The following is a 19,394-nucleotide window of genomic DNA, read 5'->3' as shown; positions in this document are numbered from 1 at the left end:
GCTAGTCAATCCCTAAAAAACAAATGCAGAATGTCTTCTTTGATATAAGGGGGGGCAACTCAAAACAGAGCAGGGAGGAAGAGCATGAGAAGAAGATTACCATTAAATAGGGACTAGAGGTGCGTGGGAATGGGAGAGAGAAGGCGAATTGCAGGAAGATGGTAGGAGACCCTCATTGTTATGCAAAATTACATATAAGATGGTGTGAGGGGGAAGAAAAAAGAGAGAGAAACGTGTCACAGTACATTGGGTAGAAAGAGGGGAAGGGGGAATAGGAAGGGCAGCACAATACAATAAACACTAGTATGGCCCTAAGTATAAACGTGGCTGTATAACCAATGTGATCCTGCAATCTGTACACGTGGAAAAATAAGATTAAGATTACATACCCCATTTGAATCAAATGTATGATATGTCAAGATCATTGTAATGTTTTGAGCAATAAAAAAATTAAAAAAAAAAACATATCTTTCTCCGTATTTGGACTAGTATTTCTATGAGATTTCTTGACACAGACTTGCTGGTCACAGGGAATTCACTTAAATTTTTTAATAGGTATTAGTTATTGTCTTGTAAAAAGGCTGAATCCATTTATACTTATTCCTTTCACTTATTCCTCCTCACCAGAACTGGTCATTAGTACCTGTGCTAGACCTACTGTTTTCAGCCCCAGGGCTATGTAACATTAGGGCTTAGAGTCCGCACAAAGTACTTCCTAGGCTTCCTTGCAAACTAAACTGCCCATGGGAGGTACTAGTAGAAGCCTGAAAGGTGTAGGGAGGAGGATGAGAGTGGATACTCTTGACTACCTGCTCTTGACCTCCCTCCAACAGCAGCACACAACTAGCTACTGTTCCAGGACCTCCTGGTGCTCCCTACACCATCCTGGCAGGGTGCCCTCAGGCACCTAAGGAGCCCTGGCAGCTCCCTAGTGGCTGCTTCTCCAAATCCTAGATGATAGTCTACCTTTTCATTTTTGTCTCTCTGGTCCTGGGGTAGACTGCTTCACACATTTTCTAATTTGTGGGTGACTTCAACATTCCCTTTATGCTCTTTCAACATTTAAGTAACCAATTACCTATAATAATTTAAATCCCCTGAGACTTATGTTTTCTTGACTGGACTTTGACTGATAGAGAAATATTTGAAACCTAATCAGTGGATAATTATACCTTGTTTATATTTGAATTTCTTTAATTATTGTGACAAATTACTTTGGCACATTTATTAGTCATCTGTACTTGTTCCATGAACTTTACTCATATTTCTCCTGAGTTGTTCATTTATCATCCACCCTTTCTGTTTCATGAAGTACTTCCCCTAGTCTGTCATTTGACTTTTCACTTTGTTCATGGTATTTTTGATCAAACAAATATTCTACCAATTTTTTCCTTTAATGCCTCTACATTTCATGTATTTAGAGAACTTCCCTTACTTAGAATTAGAAAAATAAAGACTGGGATCCAAATTAGAATAAGATATACTCCAAGTCTGCATAAATGTCAAAAAAGTCTCTAGTGTCATGTATAACTAAAAAGAACAAATTAAAATTAAAATTAAAAAAAAAAAGATTAGAAAAATAAAGACCTTCATTTTTCAAGTCCTTAGGAGTTTTCTTTACATTTAAATTCTTCATATATTTGGAGCCTCTAATGCAATTTACATATACATAGGGGACTGGGGCTATTTATAAAGCAAAGCACAACTGCATATATAGCTGGCTACAAAGATAGTTTCTGAATTAAAGCTATTTATTATATAAAATGTGGATTTATATTTAAAAACATAAATATTATTACAGAAGCTAAAGCATGTGAACAGCTACACTGTTGCAATGTGTTACATTACATGTGAATAGCTATACTGTTGTTAAAATATAAAAATAACTTTCAAAAGTCTGCACCAAAACTTGAAATGATGTACTAGCATCCAGCTGAATAAGACTAAGGAAGAAATGAAAACCCTCAAGGGAAAAAAAGTTACCAAACACACAAGATTTTGAAATTGGGATTGGAACCAAACCAGAACTTCCTTGATTAAGGTGAGGGTCTCAGAAAGGAAATAAAACTGTATCCATGAAGTGCCACTGAACAACTAGTCTGGAAACTAAATATTAACACACTGTAAATTGTTCCTTTATATTCTTCTAAAGACTGGAGAAATGATAAATACCATAAAGAAAATTTTAAGATAAACTAGTGAGTTACATATGTTTAGCAAGAACATCATATATGTCAATATACAACTTGTGTTTTTTAACTCCCAGCTGTCAATACAGTATGCTTTCAGACTCTTTCACAGCTTGGGCTGAGACTCAGCCCTCATGATGGTTTCTCCCCGTGTTGTTTGGGCATCCACTCAGAATGCTGAGAGTTTGAAAATCTCAACAGTAATTAATATACTACACCTGGTACAAAGTCAATGTTTAATACACACATTTCTGAATGAATAACAATTCTAGAAAAACCTCTTCTAAGAGAAGGAAGTGAGACCGCTAAATCTCTAAAAAGACTTCTGGCACACCTTGAAGTCTGAATAAAAACCCACATACTTTTATTATATCACAGCAAGAGAGGCACAGTGATCTGCTGTAGAAAAAATAAATAAATCAGAGCCTGGAAATTAGTCAGACCTGACTGGCTGATGCTCTTATAAGCAGAATCATCCCATAAACATCATTTGACTGCTAAGCCCTGTTTTCTACATCTGTGAAACAGAAATGCCAACTACCCCTTCCTTGAGAGGTAGAGATGATACATGCAAAAACCTAGCATAGTGCCTGGGACAGGATATTATTCTCCATCATCATCCTTGGAGATTTCACGAACTATGGAAATATTGTGGAAAATATAAAGCAAATTACTGGAAAAGCGGTATATTTGCAATATCAGAGGCAAGAGGAAACAGGGAAAGAGACTCTGATTAAAAAAAAAAAAAAAAAAAAAAACTAGGACATCTCTATGTTGTCATCTTTTTAAGCTCAATGAACAATGAATGTGCCCAAGGCTTGAGTGCTTCCTGCCTTTTCCCTGGAAAACTTCATTCCAAATCTTTACCATCCAAATAAATAAAATAAATGAAATAAAAACTAAAGCATAAACATTAGCTTAACTGCAAACTCAAATCATCTCACAACCCAGCACTGACTATGGCTCAACTGTGGTTACATATTACGTGCTGATAAAACACGTTATCTCATTCTTTGTCAGGTTACCTAATCTATTCTTTTTCTGCCCTCTCCTCTCTTAGATGCTGGACTTCCTTGAGAGTGTGTCTAATTTTCTTAATTCTCTCCTCTTACCTCTTTACCTTTGTCCTACCTTTAGATTTTTTTTATTTTTCACGTGAGTTTTGCACTGTCTCATGTCTCTTTTCCTATTTGATAATTCTCCTTAAATATTAAGTAATTCTGGGCTGTCTATTCATGTTTTAAAAAGAGGTGTTAAAAAGACTGACTAGAACCCAACTACTATGTATAACTATAAAGGTAACTAAAAAAAAAACAATAATAATATGGGAAGAATTTTTTTGGGAAAAAAAAACCCGTGTGAACTCTCTTGGATTATGGGGCTGCTGACTCTTCTAAGAAAATTTCCAGGTCTAGAGTCAGGGTAGGGAAGGACCCAAAATGGTTAGCTCTTCATTGGCCTCTTCCTCTAAGCTGCCTAGGTACCTGTTATTCCTCCATCTTCCTTCTATCTTTATACAGTGAGGTTCACACATGTCTATTAGAGGTCTGAGTGTTTCTTGTCCTCACTGTTCTGGAGCAATTTGTGAGATTAGGTTGCAATTTGAAATGGAAATTGTGGTTCATTTTAGAAGCCAGTGTCTGTCTCTCTCTCTCTTTCTCTCTCTCTCAAAGAAAGCATTTTATGACTCATTTCTCTACTGCAATAGAGAGACCAGTAAGTGCTTAATCTTAATCTTTGATTCCAAATAAATCATCTATTTTAAATATCCCAAAATTATGAATGTCAAATTTATTACTTTACACTATTTCTTGAAATTTTACAAATAAAGATTTGTCAAAAAGTATATTCATTAAATATTCTAAAATACAAAATTCTTACTTGACTTGCCCCCAATAGCCATCATTTGTAAGGCTCCTAAGCATGTTCTTATTTAATAACCAATAGTATAATTTGTAGTAAATACGTTTTTTTTTTTTTTTTTTTTTTTAGGGGGGTGACTGGGGATTAAACCACTAAGCCACATCCCCAGCCCTATTTGTATTTTATTTAGAAACATAGTCTCACTGATTTGCTTAGGGCCTCACCTTTTGCTGAAGCTGGCTTTGCACTTGCAATCCTCCTGCCTCAGCCTACTGAGCTGCTGGGATTACAGGCCTGCACCACCATGCAATAGCTTCATAGCTACTTTTCCAACTGCTGTATTCCATCCTGCTCCTATCATATTTTCTTATTGGATATATGATTACTATCAGATGCTTTTCCTAATTTATGGCCTACCAAAGAAAGTTGCCCTTTGCAAGTAAGAGAGAGCAAAGAATTGTAACATTAACTCTGCCTCCCAAAGTAACTTTTTTTAAACAATGTAAATAGTCTCTCTTTATGTCAGCTGGCCATTCCTAATTTCTGTCTCTCCCACTACTGGTGTCCACTAGGATATTCTCTGAGAGAATATTAATTCTCCCAGCTTCAACCATCTCCGTCTCCAGTTCTCCATTCAGGGTTGGTTGGTTTGTTTTTTGGTGGTGCTTACCCCTAGACCTTCTCCATTCTTAATCTTCCAGTTTTAGCCAGTTATCAGTTATTGCCACCATAAGATTTCCACTTGAAAGTTCCCTCACCCCTTCAACCTCCTACCAAACATTTTGCCTTGTCCCATCAGCTCTCCTCAATTCCTTTTTTTTCTTTTCTTTTTTGGGGTACTAGGAATTAAACTCAGGGGCACTCCACCACTAAGCCACATCCCCAGCCCTATTTTCAATTTTATTTAGAGACAGAGTCTCACTGAGTTGCTTAGCTTCTTGTCGTTGCTGAGGCTGGCTTTGCTTGTGATCCTCCTGTCTCAGCCTCCCAAGTTGCTGGGATTACAGTCGTGCGCCACAATGCCTGGCTCCCTCATTTCTTAACATAAACTTCCTTGCTATTTCTCTCTTCCCTTCAGCTCCCGTACATCCAGCATCCAAGTTTTGGGGACTTCAAATGTTTTCCCAACCTTCCTCTTTCTCCCATTGGTACCATGGTAATTCAGGCCCTTAAGTACAGCAATTTAAATGCGACTGAACCAATATGCATCAAGGCTCTCCCAAACCAAGCTACTTCACCTATGGGTTGCTTCCATATCTTTCTTCCTTTTTTCCTTTTTTCTTTTTAAATCTTATTATTTAAAAAAATATTTTTCTTTAGTTGTACATGGACACAATGACTTTATTTTATTTATTTATATGTGGTCACTTGTCAACCCACCCCATGCAGACTTATGCCTGCCTTTTTACTCTAGCCTCTCACGACTGTCCCCAGCTTCACCAAGTGCTCAGCCCCCACACACCATATTCTACCTGGCACACCTCTGCCCATGTGGTCCTCCTACCTTTCTCCCCAATGTAAAGGATGATCAGGAGTTTACTTGGCCTCAAACTCAGCACTTCATCCAGTGTGGTTCCCCTGACTCCTGAGGTCCCCTATGAAGGTGTGGAGCTCTTTCTTGGTTCTTCCTTTAATAGACTATACCCCCCTTTATGTATTTTGATAAATGTAATGATAATAACCTAACATTGTGTCTGTATGTGAGACAACCGGCCTCTGAGAGCCTTAGAGGCAGCAACTGCTCCTGTTCACCTCATCATCCCAATGTAAGCACAGTGTCTGCCACAAACGAGGTAGTCACTAAATATCTGCTCAACAAGGCGATCTAATATACCTCAACTACTCCTGCCTCCAAACTATAAATTTCTCCTGACAAACTCAAGACCAAATCTTTTTCATTATTTACGTGTTTAATAATATAAAATAATACTAGGTATAAAGTTAAAAATTACCTAAAATCTCACTGAAGGTGAAAATTATAAACGTCAAGATAACAGTAACACATGGGTGCAGGAAGGAGGCTGTGACTAGGATAGGGCACAGAAAGAAGCTTTGGGTTTGGGGATTGGGACAAAGTTTTATTGACTTACCTGGATGGTGACTGCAAGGAAATTTGTCTTAAAATAACTCTTTAAGCCACAGGTTTACTCTCTGTGTTTTCTGTGACTGTTTTCTTTTACTCTGATGGAATTAATTATATCAATCTAATTTAAAGTAACTAACATAAAATATGGCTACTTACCAAAACAGAACTCAGCCTTTGGCCTTAGCTTAGTTGCATCGCTAACCTAACAAGAAAGAGAGAGATGCATTATTCAATTCAACACTACTCTAACCAAACTCAAATATCATATAAACTCTCACATGTATACTTTCCCAACAATGATGAACACTTATCATATAAATCTGAAATTAAACTTCAAAGGCAACTGAAAAACAGCAGCAAATTAAGTATAGAATCTGAGTTTCACATGTAATTTTAAACAAATGTTACTTCCATGTTTTCTTTGAAAAACCTTGTTTTTTTCTCTGAAGGAAATATGAAGAAGTTGAAAGTAAAACAGTAGGATTTGTCACACACATAAACATTTTTCATTTAACATCATCTTTAAAACTCCCTCAATGAATAATCTATAAGCTCTGAATTGTTCTCAAATGTCATGTTTCAAAATCAGCTGTGAACTCTAAGTGAAATGGGGGTGGGCAAGGGGAAGACTGTGTATTTGAAGTCCCCAAATCCAGAAGGCATTAATATGCTATGAGAAATTAACAAGGTACTTAATCCCCACTTTTACAGGAGAATACAGGGTAATGGGGCTACTTACTTAAATGTAGCACAAGGTTCCTTTTAGAAAGTGAAGCAACTAGCTACACCTGGTTGCTGCTATCCCCAAATAAGAAGCTCTCAGAATCCCACGCATGACTATCGCTATGCTGTTGCCGAGAGGAAGAACTCATAATTGTGGCATCTATTTTGTACCTTCAAAAGGAATTCTGATCCCAACTACAAATTCACAGCTGCGTCACACTGAACTTTGTTCCGGGAATAAATTCTGGGTAAATAAGTTGAAATGTCTAAACTAGAGTACAAACTGTAAATCTCAAACTTCAGTAAGCTGTAGGACAGACAGAAAGTCAGAACTGCACAGAGAAGAGGTTGTTGTTGTTATTATTAATATTATTATTTTGGTACCAGGGATTGAACTCAGGGGCACTCAACCACTGAGCCACATCCCTCTATTTTGTATGTTATTTAGACACAGGGTCTCATTGAGTTGCTCAGCACCTCACTTTTGCTGAGGCTGGCTTTGAACTTGTGATCCTTCTGCCTCGGCCTCTTTGTTGTCTGAGGGCTAATAAATATGTTTTGTCGGGGCTGGAGTTGTGGCTCAGTGGTAGAGCACTTGTCTGGCATGTGTGAGGCCCTGGGTCTGATCCTCAGCACCGCATATAAATGAATAAATAAATAGAATAAAAGATCCATTTACAATTAAAAAATATTTTTTAAGAAAAATATGTTTTTTCAATGAGAATGAATAGCTTTATTGTAATACTGATGAAGTCTTTTATTTAAAAAAGTATCTGTCTTCTGAACAGAGGCCCATCTATAATCAATATTCTATTGAAATGATCCATCTTTGCCAATAATCACAGTATGTGTATCAGTGTACATTATTTAACAGCACTGTGTGATACCTTTCGCATCTCATACTTTACCAACAAACTTCTTATGGCTTTTGTGTAAAACAAAACAATCACACGACTAGCACCTCCATGTCTCTTTCTAAAACACTAATTAAAGAAAAGGAAAACAGCTATCTGATCAATATAAAATCTCAATTTTTGAAAATAATAGAAAAATAGTACTATAAGAGCACCAGAAAAACAAATAAAAAAGAAAACAGAAACTAGTAGAGGGGCTGGGGATGTGGCTCAAGCGGTAGCGTGCTCGCCTGGCATGTGTGCGGCCCGGGTTCGATCCTCAGCACCACATACAAAGATGTTGTGTCCGCCGAAAACTAAAAAATAAATATTAAAATTCTCTCACTCTCTCTCTCACTCTCCTCTCTCTCACTCTCTCTTTAAAAAAAAAAAAAAAGAAACTAGTAGAAACAAAGTAAAAAGAAGGAAAAAAAAATCATCCTTTCAACGTGAAGATAGTCCACATTTTCCTCAAAATAAAACATAAACATAATGTCAAAAACAAAGGAGCTGGGGCCCCTACGGTCTCTGGTCAGAATCACAGGGACACTAAGCCTGCTACCTGGATATTTGCTGACCATGGTCTCCTGGTGGTACTTTTTGCTGCCGCCAAAGCGGCCCTGTCTCAGGAATGCAACCTTCCTAGGACTGGGATATTACAGGCAACGAGGATCTTTCATACCAGGCAGTCACATCTTGCCCCTCTACCACCTCTTCCTGGATATGGAGGAAAAGTTCATCTTGGGCTGATCCCTGAGGAATTCTTCCAGTTTCTTTATCCTAAAACTGGAGTAACAGGACCCTCCATGCTTGGAACTGGGCTTATCTTCTATTTTATATCCAGAGAAATAGATGTGATTATTACCCCAGAGACCTTCTCTCCCATATCAATAGTGGGGTTACTTGTCTATGTAATTAAAAAATATGGTGCCTCTACTGGAAAATTTATTGATAATGAGCAAAAAATTGCCCAACTAGAAGAGGTGAAGAAGGCTTCCATCAAACATATCCAGGAGAATTTTCCAATTGAGTTGGAGAAGTCAAAGCAGGCACTGGTTCAGAAGCACCACTATCTTTTTGATGTCCAGGGGAATAACATTGCTATGGCCTTGGAGGGAGGTAAAGAATTGCCTGGATTATCATATCTCTGTGCAGAATATGATGCATTGAAAGGAACAGGAACACATGATAAACTGGGTGGAGAAGCTTGTGTACAGAGCATCTCTGCACAGCGGGAAAATGAAGCGACTGCCAAGTGCATTACAGATCTCCAGCTGCTTGAAAGAAGGCTCAAGCAAAGCCGGTTATGTAAATGTATCTGTCCCAGTTGAGACAGCTATACACAACTGACTGGGTAAATGAAAACTATTTTACGTGACAAAATCTTTCTCTACTGCTATCTACTGAAATTACAGTTTACCTTTTCTAAAAAAGAAAAGTTCAAGTTTCTTTTAGTGAGACAGCTAAATCTGTTGGCCAAATATTTCTCATCATTATTCTGCATTTTGAGTTGTTCTTTGATTGCTTTTTAAAAAGTGGTTTGCTTTTATTAAAACATATTGCCTGGTGAAAGATTACCAAGTTACAATTTAAATTTAAAATTAATTCCATCATCTTGCAATAAAGTAATGATTAAAACAAAATTAAAAAGAACAAAGGAGCTAGATACGGTGGCTATTGAGGCAGGAAGATCTCAAGTTCCAGGCCAGATTCAGCAATGTAGCGAGGCCCTGCCTCAAAATAAAATTTTAAAAAGGCTCTGGATATGGTAGAGCACCCTTGAGCTCCCTAGCACTACAAGAAAACAAAATAACAACAAAAACAACCACACATTTAGAAAAAACTTCTCCAGATCTTCTCAAAATAGTTAACTGATTTTTCTCATTCTGATGTTCAAGTATCTGACCACAAACATTAGTATTAACTTCTGCAATTCATCACATCCTGAAGATTGAATTTATTTTCTTCCCAATTTTGTCAATTTAAGGATCTTCCTACCTGTAGTAATCAGGTACTGTTTTCAGCGTGATATACACTTTAAATGAAATAGAAACTGCTGCTTTTGTTCACACTTGCACTAGGAGGAATTTTAGTTCACACATGAAAGTAAAACAAAGTATAAAGATTACCTTTGAAATATACGTAAGTTTAATGGCTCCGACACGTGATGATCCAGAAGGAAGGTTCTAGAAACAAATTATTAATATATAATTAATAGCCAACATTATACATTTATTTATAATAATGTTTCATATATTCTAAAGGTAAGAAATTAAGAGTTGTTAAGATCACATTTTAGAAATCAGCTTTTCTCTGGTATGTATCACAAGGTTTGATACTAAGATAGAAACTTGGATAACAAAGTGGCAACTCCTCTGTTCCATTTGAATGCAGTCTATAACTGAAAGTCTGTTTTTATCATTGTAGTCAAACTAATGTTCTTTTTCATTAGCTTAAAAAGCCACAAAAAAGGATAAGACATTGAAAACATAAACAAATAAAACTAAGAAATTTTAGAAAACTACACATATTACTGTTTTATTAAAACTTCTTTATCAAATGTATCTCTTGAAAAAAAAATGCTGGATTCTTCTCTCATTTAAATGGCTTAGTGTTTGTCATACCACATTTAATCTATATGGATGACTTTTTTTCAAAATATTGATTCTCCCTAAATCATACGTAGGGAACGTTGAGACAAATGAGGATAAATGAATTTATAGTGTTGAAACCAATGAAGAAGGCTGGTGAGCAGATACATAATCAAAATTATGCTTTAATCAATGCACCGTGAAATATAATAACTAGGTAGTTTATAAAAGAGGAAGATGGAGGTAGCAAAACTAAAAAAAACGAACCTGGGGAAAAGTAATGAAGAATACAAATGAAAAGAATGATATAAGATTTTAAAAGTAAAACTAAATCTTGACTTTGAAAACCATCTCTGCTAAAAATGAAACAGGATCAACTTTTCTTCTGACTTTATAATAATGCACATTAAGAAAAAAATCTAAAGGGGCTGGGTTTTGGCTCAGTGGTAGAGCGTTCACCTCACATGTGCGACGCCCTGAGTTCAATCCTCAGCACCACGTAAAAATAAATAAATACAATAAAATAAAGGTATTGTGTCCAACTACAACTAAAAAATAATTAAAAAACAAATCTACAGCTTATTCCAACGAATAGTTAGGAAGTACCTTCATCAGATAAGCTTATTGGAAGCTTAGACATTTCAGTGTTAAGATTCCCAAACTTGAGCTGGTTATTGTTGATAGGCACAGTCTTTTCAAAATATTTACTACTATGTAGAGTAAAACTGCATTATGTTCTGCTTTGAACTGTATATGATGTCCAAACTTTCAAATATAAATCAATAAATATGTATATAAAACAAAATTATAGTTTTTAATGTTAAGTTTTTAAAAGTTTAGTCGTATTCTAATATTTTATGCTTAGGTTGTTTTTTAAAAAAAATTTTGGATAAGGAAATGTATGTCTTCAAGAATCATTCATATTAAAGTGAATTTTTTAAAACAGTTACCCTTTAATTCAAAATAACTTTTTTTTGTTTTAAATCTTCCGTAAGTGTATTGTTTTAACTCACTGGACAGAGCTCTAAGCCTTTGGGTAAGAAAGTGAGAAATCAAAGTATGAAACGTAGGATCATGGAAGAAACAGTAGCACAGTAGAGGGAAATATCAGTGGAATATTTAAAAATATATCTATGGACTAGAAGGACTCTTGTAAAGTTCAAATAGGAAAAAAAAAAACAGGTTTCAAAATGTATTACTTGACAATGAAAAAGAAATAATAAACTAATAAGACATCTAAGATACAAAGGAAGACAAGCCATTTGTTAGTTAGCTCCTAAACTCATTTTGCCAAATACTTTTTAAAGTTTCTTCAAATTCACTTCCTAGCACAGTTACTTCATTATTTAATTCTCCACTATTATCAACATCCACAACAGAACACAGAAAGCCCCCAACTGATACCTAGTAATACATTAGCATTGATTTTTTTAAACCAATGATTAGTGGAAGCACTTAAGAGAGGAATTGGCTCTCTAAAGACAGTTGCATCAAACAGATTTTCTTTACCAGAGTTATTACAATCAGTATAACCACGTCTTGCACTTCCACAAAAACAATGAGACTGAATCATTTGAAATTGACATTTTTCAGTAATTCAAAATGACTAAAAACTGGAATTTAATATGATTTAACTAATGTAATAATCTTAACAAGATGTTTTGCTAAAGTTTCCATAAAAAAAATTATGTCTTTTTTTAAAATTAGTTACACATGACAGTTCAATGACCTTGACATATCATACATTTGAATCAGATGGGGTATAATTTCTCATTTTTCTGAGTGTACAGGTTGCAGAATCACATTGGTCATGCAAAAAATTATGTCTTAATCATTACATTTAGGTGACACAAAATGTTATTAATAGCAGGTCAAAATTTTAAGGATTCTCATAAGCTGGAAAGAAGACAAAAAATTAATAAGAATTTAAAAAAAATTAAATTCTGCAAATAGCCAGAAAAATCACTGAACTAATTACAAGAGAAACAAAAAAGTTGACGTGAGAGCCTGGGTACGTAGCACAGAGGTAGAACCTGTGGTTAGCATGCACAAGGCCCTGGGTTCAGTCCCCAGTAACACCCTCATTCCCAAAAATTCATGTGACAAAGACCCTGCTGAAACCCTCAATAGATATCCCCCACTGCCAAAGAGATAAACTATTGTCCAAATGTGCCATGGGTCCTCTTGCCTTGACTGCTTTGTCCACAGCACTCTGAGCCCTGGAATAAACTACTTGTTATCACCTCTTGACCAAAATCATATCCAACATTCTAGGTTAATTTTGATGTTACCACATATAAGTTGCACAGACCTTGCAAAGAGAGAGGTCTTTCGGGGAGAGAACACAGGCTAAACTATGTGATGGTTCTGGAGAAGAACCAGGAGCTGAAATCTGGCAAGCAGCAATTATAGGGAGTCAAGGAGTTCTCAGTTTCTACCTGGGAAAAAGAAGTTTATGAGGGGACCATGCCCCAGATAAAGAATTGCAGTCCTGAAAGGGAGGAATCTGATCTACACTTTTTTTAAAAAAAGCAAAGATGAACTTTTGATTTTTGCTGACCTATTGTTCCTCCCACTGACTCTAGCTAGGTAAATAAGGTAATACACATCAGGTGGCTAACTCCCAAGAAAGGTGGTTACACCCAGAGGTAAGGCAATAAAACAGGGTGTCAATAAGCTCTGCAAAGATAGTAGTAGCAAACAGTTCCCAGCAAAATATGTCTAATACAAAGTCACTACTCAAAAAATATCAAGTGAATTAAAAGTGAAAGGCTGCCTATAAATAAAGACTTAAAACTTAGATAACAGAAAACTGGAGGGCAAAAGTGAGATTAATGGTTAGATGATGCAATGAACTAGATTTTGACTCACAGAAAAAAATAATAAACACTGTCTGAAATATAATTACTTTTTAGTAATGTGTGTTTCAAATATCTAAAACCCACTGGGCAAGACATTTGCTAGGGATTCACTCCTGCTTTGCATATATTTTCTTGTAGCATACATTTCTGTTTTTAACTTTTGTATCAAGTTTTATTTGAAATAGAGTCCCACAAATAAATTTTAAAATTACTCACAGATGATTTCTATTTTTAAGTCTCTCACATATCTTGAAACTGGGATCCTAATTTTTAATTTGTGATCTTTATCCCAATGACTTGCAAAGCAACAATAAAATTTAAATATATTTCAGTTCACATATGGCATTACAATGACTGACAGTCAAGTCTTACACTATAAAAGAACTATATATGATTTTGGGTTTTTTTTAGTGCTGAGTAATATTCCATTGTGTATAAATGCCATTTTTTGTATCCATTCATCTATTGAAGGGCATCTAGGTTGGTTCCACAGTCTAGTTATTGTGAATTGTGATGCTATGAACATTGATGTAGCTGTATCTCTATAGTATGCTCTTTTTAGGTCTTTTGGATATAGTCTGAGAAGGGGAATAGCTGGGTCAAATGGTGGTTCATTCCCAGCTTTCCAAGGAATCTCCATTCTGCTTTCCAAATTGGCTGAACCAATTTGCAGTCCCACCAGCAATGTACAAGTGTACCTATTTCCCCACATCCTCGCCAGCACTTGTATTGTTTGACTTCATAATGGCTGCCATTCTTACTGGAGTGAGATGATATCTTAGAGTGGTTTTAATTTGCATTTCTCTGATTGCTAGAGATGGTGAGCATTTTTTCATGTAATTGTTGATTGATTGTATATCCTCCATACCCCATTTGAATCAAATGTATGATATGTCATGATCAGTGTATTGTCATGAGCAACTAAAAAAAAAAAAAAAAGAAAAAGGAGTAATAGTTTGGGCTGAGGCTAGGGCTCAGTGTTAAGAGTGCTTGCCTAGCATGTGTGAGGCACTGGGTTCAATCCTCAGCACCACATTAAAATAATAATAATAAAAATTATCATCTTCATTATCATCATCATCATCATCCCTATCCTACATACAACATCTCAACCAAATGAGTTAAAAATTTTCTACCAGAACTATGTATACCCCTTTTAACATTCAGAGTTAAAAAGGGTTTTATATCTCATCTACACATACTTTTTTTTTCAAAGGAATAAGATTTTAGATAGGTGGAAAAGCATTTGTGGTAGTTAAGATTTGAACATAAACAAGGTAGGTATACAAGCTGAAAACATATTTGCAGAAGCCTAAACCCAGATGTGGTTCTTACTCAGTGCTACAGATAGACTGAGTCCTCTTTTAGGTCACAATTATGCAGTAATTTTGGTTCACAGAATTTTATATTAAATTATTTGAATGTATACAAACCTAAATTTAAAAATCTGTACATATTTATTATTATACCTGTATTTTTGGTAACAGGGATTATTGTTTTGTTGTTGTTGTTGTTTTTCCTCTTTCTGGTCCCAGGATTGAACTTAGGGGGCACTTAATCACTGAGTCACATCCCCAGTCCATTTTATTTTAGGATAGGGTCTCACTAAGTTGCTTAGGGCCTCATTAAGTTAAAGAGGCTGGCTTTGAATTTGCAATCCTCCTGCTTAGCCTTCCAAGTTTCTGGAACATATATCATTTTGATGCATTAAGATTGATAAAGGGCTGGGGCTATAGCTCAGTGGCAGAGTGCTTGCCTAGCATGCGTGAGGCAGCACATAAAAACCAACAAATAAATAAAGACATTCTGTCCATCTACAACTACAAAAATTTGTTTTTAAAAGATTGATAAATATTGCTGATTTAAATTTTAAATTACACATATGCTTAAAGGACAGAAATTTCCAGGAAAGTAACTGTTAAACTAGAATATGTAACTTTTCAACTTTTTAAATAAAAAGCAAGATTAAAAAAAAAAATTCCACTGGAGGTAACACTTCTCTCCCAAGAAGGATATACACATACAAACACACACACACACACAATTTTTATCAAATGATGTAGTTTTACCTTCTGAAACTCAAACAAGACAATAAGGGTCATGGGTACAGATAAGACAGACAGTGTAATAATAAACATAGTATTACCTAAAAAGACAAATCCTAAAGCCTATAGAGCATGTCAAATCATGTAATAAATGAACTTTACTATGCTTTTTAAAGGTAATCTTTGGATTTTACAAACCTGTGGATTATCCATGTACCATACAAAACTATCTTCTCTGGTATCCAGTATGAAGTACCTTCGAAGAAATTTCCCACTGTTTTCATTTTCTTCAATGTCTAGAAAACCACAGATTCGATTCTGACGATCCACATAAGGCATTTCTGGGCTTGAACATTACCCTGTAAAATAAAAACATTAACAGTAAGCTCCCTAGAAAAAAGAAAAGAATTTTGCAATAGGAAGCAAGATTAAATCTGTGCTATGATGCAGTCGTTTAACAAGAAGCCTACTCTTCTCAATGTTAGGTGAAACTAGTTAATAAGAATTTATGCCAAATGACAAAATCATAGAATTTGGAGGGAAATGGATGGCGTTAGAGCAGATTATGCTAAGTGAAGCTAGCCAATCCCTAAAAAACAAATGCCATCTTTGATATAAGGGGAGTAACTAACAGAGTAGGGACGAAGAGCATGAGAAGATTATTAACATTAAACAGGGATGAGAGGTGGGAGGGAAAGGGAGAGAGAAGGGAAATTGCATGGAAATGGAAGGTGATCCTCAGGGTTATACAAAATTATATACAAGAGGAAGTAAGGGGTAAGTGAAGAATAATACAAGTGGAAGAAATGATTTACAGTAGAGGGGGTAGAGAGAGAAGAGGGGAGGGGAGGGGAGGGGAGGGGAGATAGTAGAGGATAGGAAAGGCAGCAGAATACAACAGACACTAGAATGGCAATGTGTAAATCAATGGAAGTGTAAATGATGTGATTCAGCAATCTGTATACGGGGTAAAAATGGGAGTTCATAACCCATTTGAATCAAACTGTGAAATATGATATATCAAGAACTATGTAATGTTTTGAACGACCAACAATAAAAAAAGGAAAAAAAAGAATTTATGCCAACATCTAAAGCATGAAAATACATCACTTTAGAAAATAAATTTATGTTCACATTGATAGGGACAAAGAAGAGCTATGTACCCCTTAGCTGAGTAAGTTACTTACTTTTACCCTAAAATAAACTCAAGTGAGTCAAAAATTAGCTTTCCAAATTTTAATTTCCTAGCAAGAAAATCTACCTTTTGGATTGTTTTAGAATATTTAAATTTGTAAGACAATAGTAATAATAGCTAATGTTTATAGACCACTTACTCTATTATAGGTTCTGTGCAATGTTCCTTTCTATGCATTATCTTAATCTTCATAACAACCCTAAGCGTAGGCATCACCAATCCATTTCACAAATAAAGACGTCAACATTGACAGTAAGTAACTGCCCTGGATTACAGAACTAGTAGGAAAAGAATCAAAACTCAAACCCAGATTCCTGGACTCCAGAGCTCCTTTCTTAAACTCTACACCACCCTATCTCTGTAAAACTCTATGGAGTGAACATGTAATAACAACAAAAAATGTTTTATCTAAATCTGAATTACTCGGTCCCTTTATATCCCACTACCAAAGACAGAAATTCAGAACACACAGGAACATATTAAATTGCACCACAGGGATCCAATCAGCAACACTGAGATCCAATCCAAAGCCAGGCTGGGAAACTAAAAGACAGACTACCCAGTTTCTTAAGCAAATAAATTACCACAGGGGGAAAAAAGGGGGAGAGAGAAAAAGAGGAGGTACAGGTTAAAAGAAACTTAAGAAGTATAACATATTCTGGTTCTAAAGTATTGAAACTTTTGTTGTAAACCAGGATCTGGGTAAACAGTGATGTTTCCAACCATTTTTGATCTAAAAACTATAGATGTATGATCTTCCTGACATGAAGCTTAGTCCACTCTGCAGATAGCTGTTCCTATACTGGCAGAGCCAGCAACACTATTCCTTTTGTCAGACTGAACTTGTATAATTAGTTCTTCATTTAAAGGCTCAAGGTAAATTAACTAGAATATTTAAATTTGTAAGACAACAGAAGATTCAATAACAATGCAGTCTGATATATCATTATTTTATATGTAGAGAAATGGTGAAACACATCAAAAAGTTTCAAATAAAGTTGTCCATTAAATGTGTGTTATCAATGGAAGGTTTTTGTTTTTTTCTTTTTGGTGGTGCTGGGGACCAAACCCAGGGCCTTATACATGCTGAGCTAGCATGCTTTACCCACAATAGCTACACCCCAGCTAATAAAGTTTTATTCAGCCATTAAAAAAAAAAAAAAAAAGGAGGGCTGGGGATATAGTAGAGCACTTGCCTCACATGTACATGTCCCTGGGTTCAATCCCCAGCACCACACAGACACACACACAAATGAAATTATGTCATTTCAGGAAAATAGATGGGATGTGAAAACATTATGGTGAGTGAAATAAGTCAAACTCGGAAGGTCAAGGGTCATATGTTTCTCTTGTAACATATGACCTAAGTAAGCCCCAGGGGGGGAGGGAGTCCGCAGGGGGGGAGGGAGTCCGCAGAGAGGAAAAAGAAAAAAAAAAAGATGTAGGGGAAGGGATCTCATGAAAAATCAAAGGGAGATCAGCAGAGTAGAGGAAAGGGACCCTAGGGAAGGAGGAGGGAAAGAAAAGGGGAAACATCAGGAAATGACACTGGTCAAATTATATTGACTGTGTGCATGCATAAATACATAAAAACAACCAATAAGTACAATAATGCACCAAAAAAAATGTAGAGAAAAAAAGTGTGTTATAAATCTAGCACTTACAAAGAAATAATCTCTTTACTCAAGTTTTCCAAATCTAAAATATAATCAAAGCTTAAAAAATTAATACTCTATACTAAACATACACTACAGTAAAAGCTATCAACTTTGTGGTACTGCCATGAGCACAGGCACAGACCAATGATATAAAACCAAGAGGCCAGAAATAACCCAGATACTATTGCTGAAAGATTTTCAGCACAGATGCTAGCACCATTCAAGGAGAATGAACAGCCTTTCAACCAATAGTGCTGATGTAACTGAACATCCACAGGTATAAGAATGAAGCTGGATCCCTACCTCATACCACACCAAAACTAACACAAAATGCATTAACAATCTAAAATAAAGGGGTAAATAAAAGGGTAAATCTTTTTAATCTTGGATGTGGCAATGAGTTCTTAGATAAGAACTAAGAGTATGAACAACAAAAGAAAAAATAAGATAAACTGGACTTCATCAATTAAAATTTTTATGCATCAAAGGATATCAATAGCTGGATGTGGTGGACACCTGTAATCCTAGGAGGCAGGAGGATCATAAATTCAAAGCCAGCCTCAGCAACTTATAGAGCCCTAAGCAATTTAGTGAGATCCTGTCTCAAAATAAAATATAAAAAGGTCTGGGGATGTGGCTCAGTGGTTAAGTGCTTCTGGGTTCAACCCCAGATGGGGGGGGGTGTTTCATTCATATTATATATATTATATAATATATATAATATAATATATACATATATAATATTATATATATATTTTGAAGAGACAATCTATAGGGAGTAACTATCTTCAAATTATATATCTAATAAGGATCTAGCGTTCAAACTATATAAATAATTCTTATAACTCAATAACAAAAAAAAAAATAATTTAAAAATGGACAAAGACTTGAGATATTTCTCCAAAGAAGAAATAAAAATGGCCAATCATAACACAAAAAGATGCGCAATTTAATTAGCCATTAGGGAAATGCTAACCAAAACCACAATGAGATACCACTTCATACCCACTAGAATGGCTATAATTAAGACAGGAAAATAGCATGTTGGCAAGGACATGGAGAAATTGAAACTCTCCATTACTGGTATAAATGTAAAATGGTACAACAGCTGTGTGAAACAGCTTGACAGTTCTTCAAAGGTTAAACATAAAATTACATAAGACCTAGCGATTCCACTCCAGACATACTCAGGACTGAAAATCAGTACTAAACACTTGAACATGAATGATTCATAGCAGCACAACTCATAATGGCCAAAAGGGGAAACAACCCAAACAGCCACCAACAAGT

The 19,394-nt window shown here is 35.6% G+C and overlaps 1 protein-coding gene and 1 pseudogene across 7 annotated transcripts in view; one reads left to right on the top strand and one right to left on the bottom strand.

The window, feature by feature from the left end:
* The window catches only part of PLEKHA1 (pleckstrin homology domain containing A1), a 61,984-nt gene that overhangs the window by 24,907 nt on the left and 17,683 nt on the right, over positions 1-19,394 (bottom strand). For 5 of the 6 annotated variants that reach the window (XM_081267774.1, XM_081267775.1, XM_081267771.1 and 2 more), the window contains exons 2-4: positions 15,450-15,610; positions 9,884-9,940; positions 6,295-6,340 (exon numbers count right to left, since the gene is read on the bottom strand). In XM_081267774.1, the coding sequence (XP_081123900.1) occupies positions 6,295-6,340; positions 9,884-9,940; positions 15,450-15,590 (244 nt within the window). In that variant the 5' untranslated portion in view covers positions 15,591-15,610. The remainder of the gene's footprint in view (positions 1-6,294; positions 6,341-9,883; positions 9,941-15,449; positions 15,611-19,394) is intronic. The other variant, XM_081267776.1, reaches the window with a different exon arrangement.
* LOC308634055 (ATP synthase F(0) complex subunit B1, mitochondrial-like) lies at positions 6,593-9,066 on the top strand (annotated as a pseudogene). Its single transcript has 2 exons — positions 6,593-6,615; positions 8,299-9,066. The product of its transcript is annotated as an ATP synthase F(0) complex subunit B1, mitochondrial-like (transcript).

This window comes from Spermophilus citellus (assembly GCF_964194105.1).
Source record: "Spermophilus citellus genome assembly, chromosome: 15".
Taxonomy (NCBI): domain Eukaryota; kingdom Metazoa; phylum Chordata; class Mammalia; order Rodentia; family Sciuridae; genus Spermophilus; species Spermophilus citellus.
Note: the sequence above shows the minus strand (reverse complement) of the source record. Positions and strands in the feature narration are given on the sequence as shown.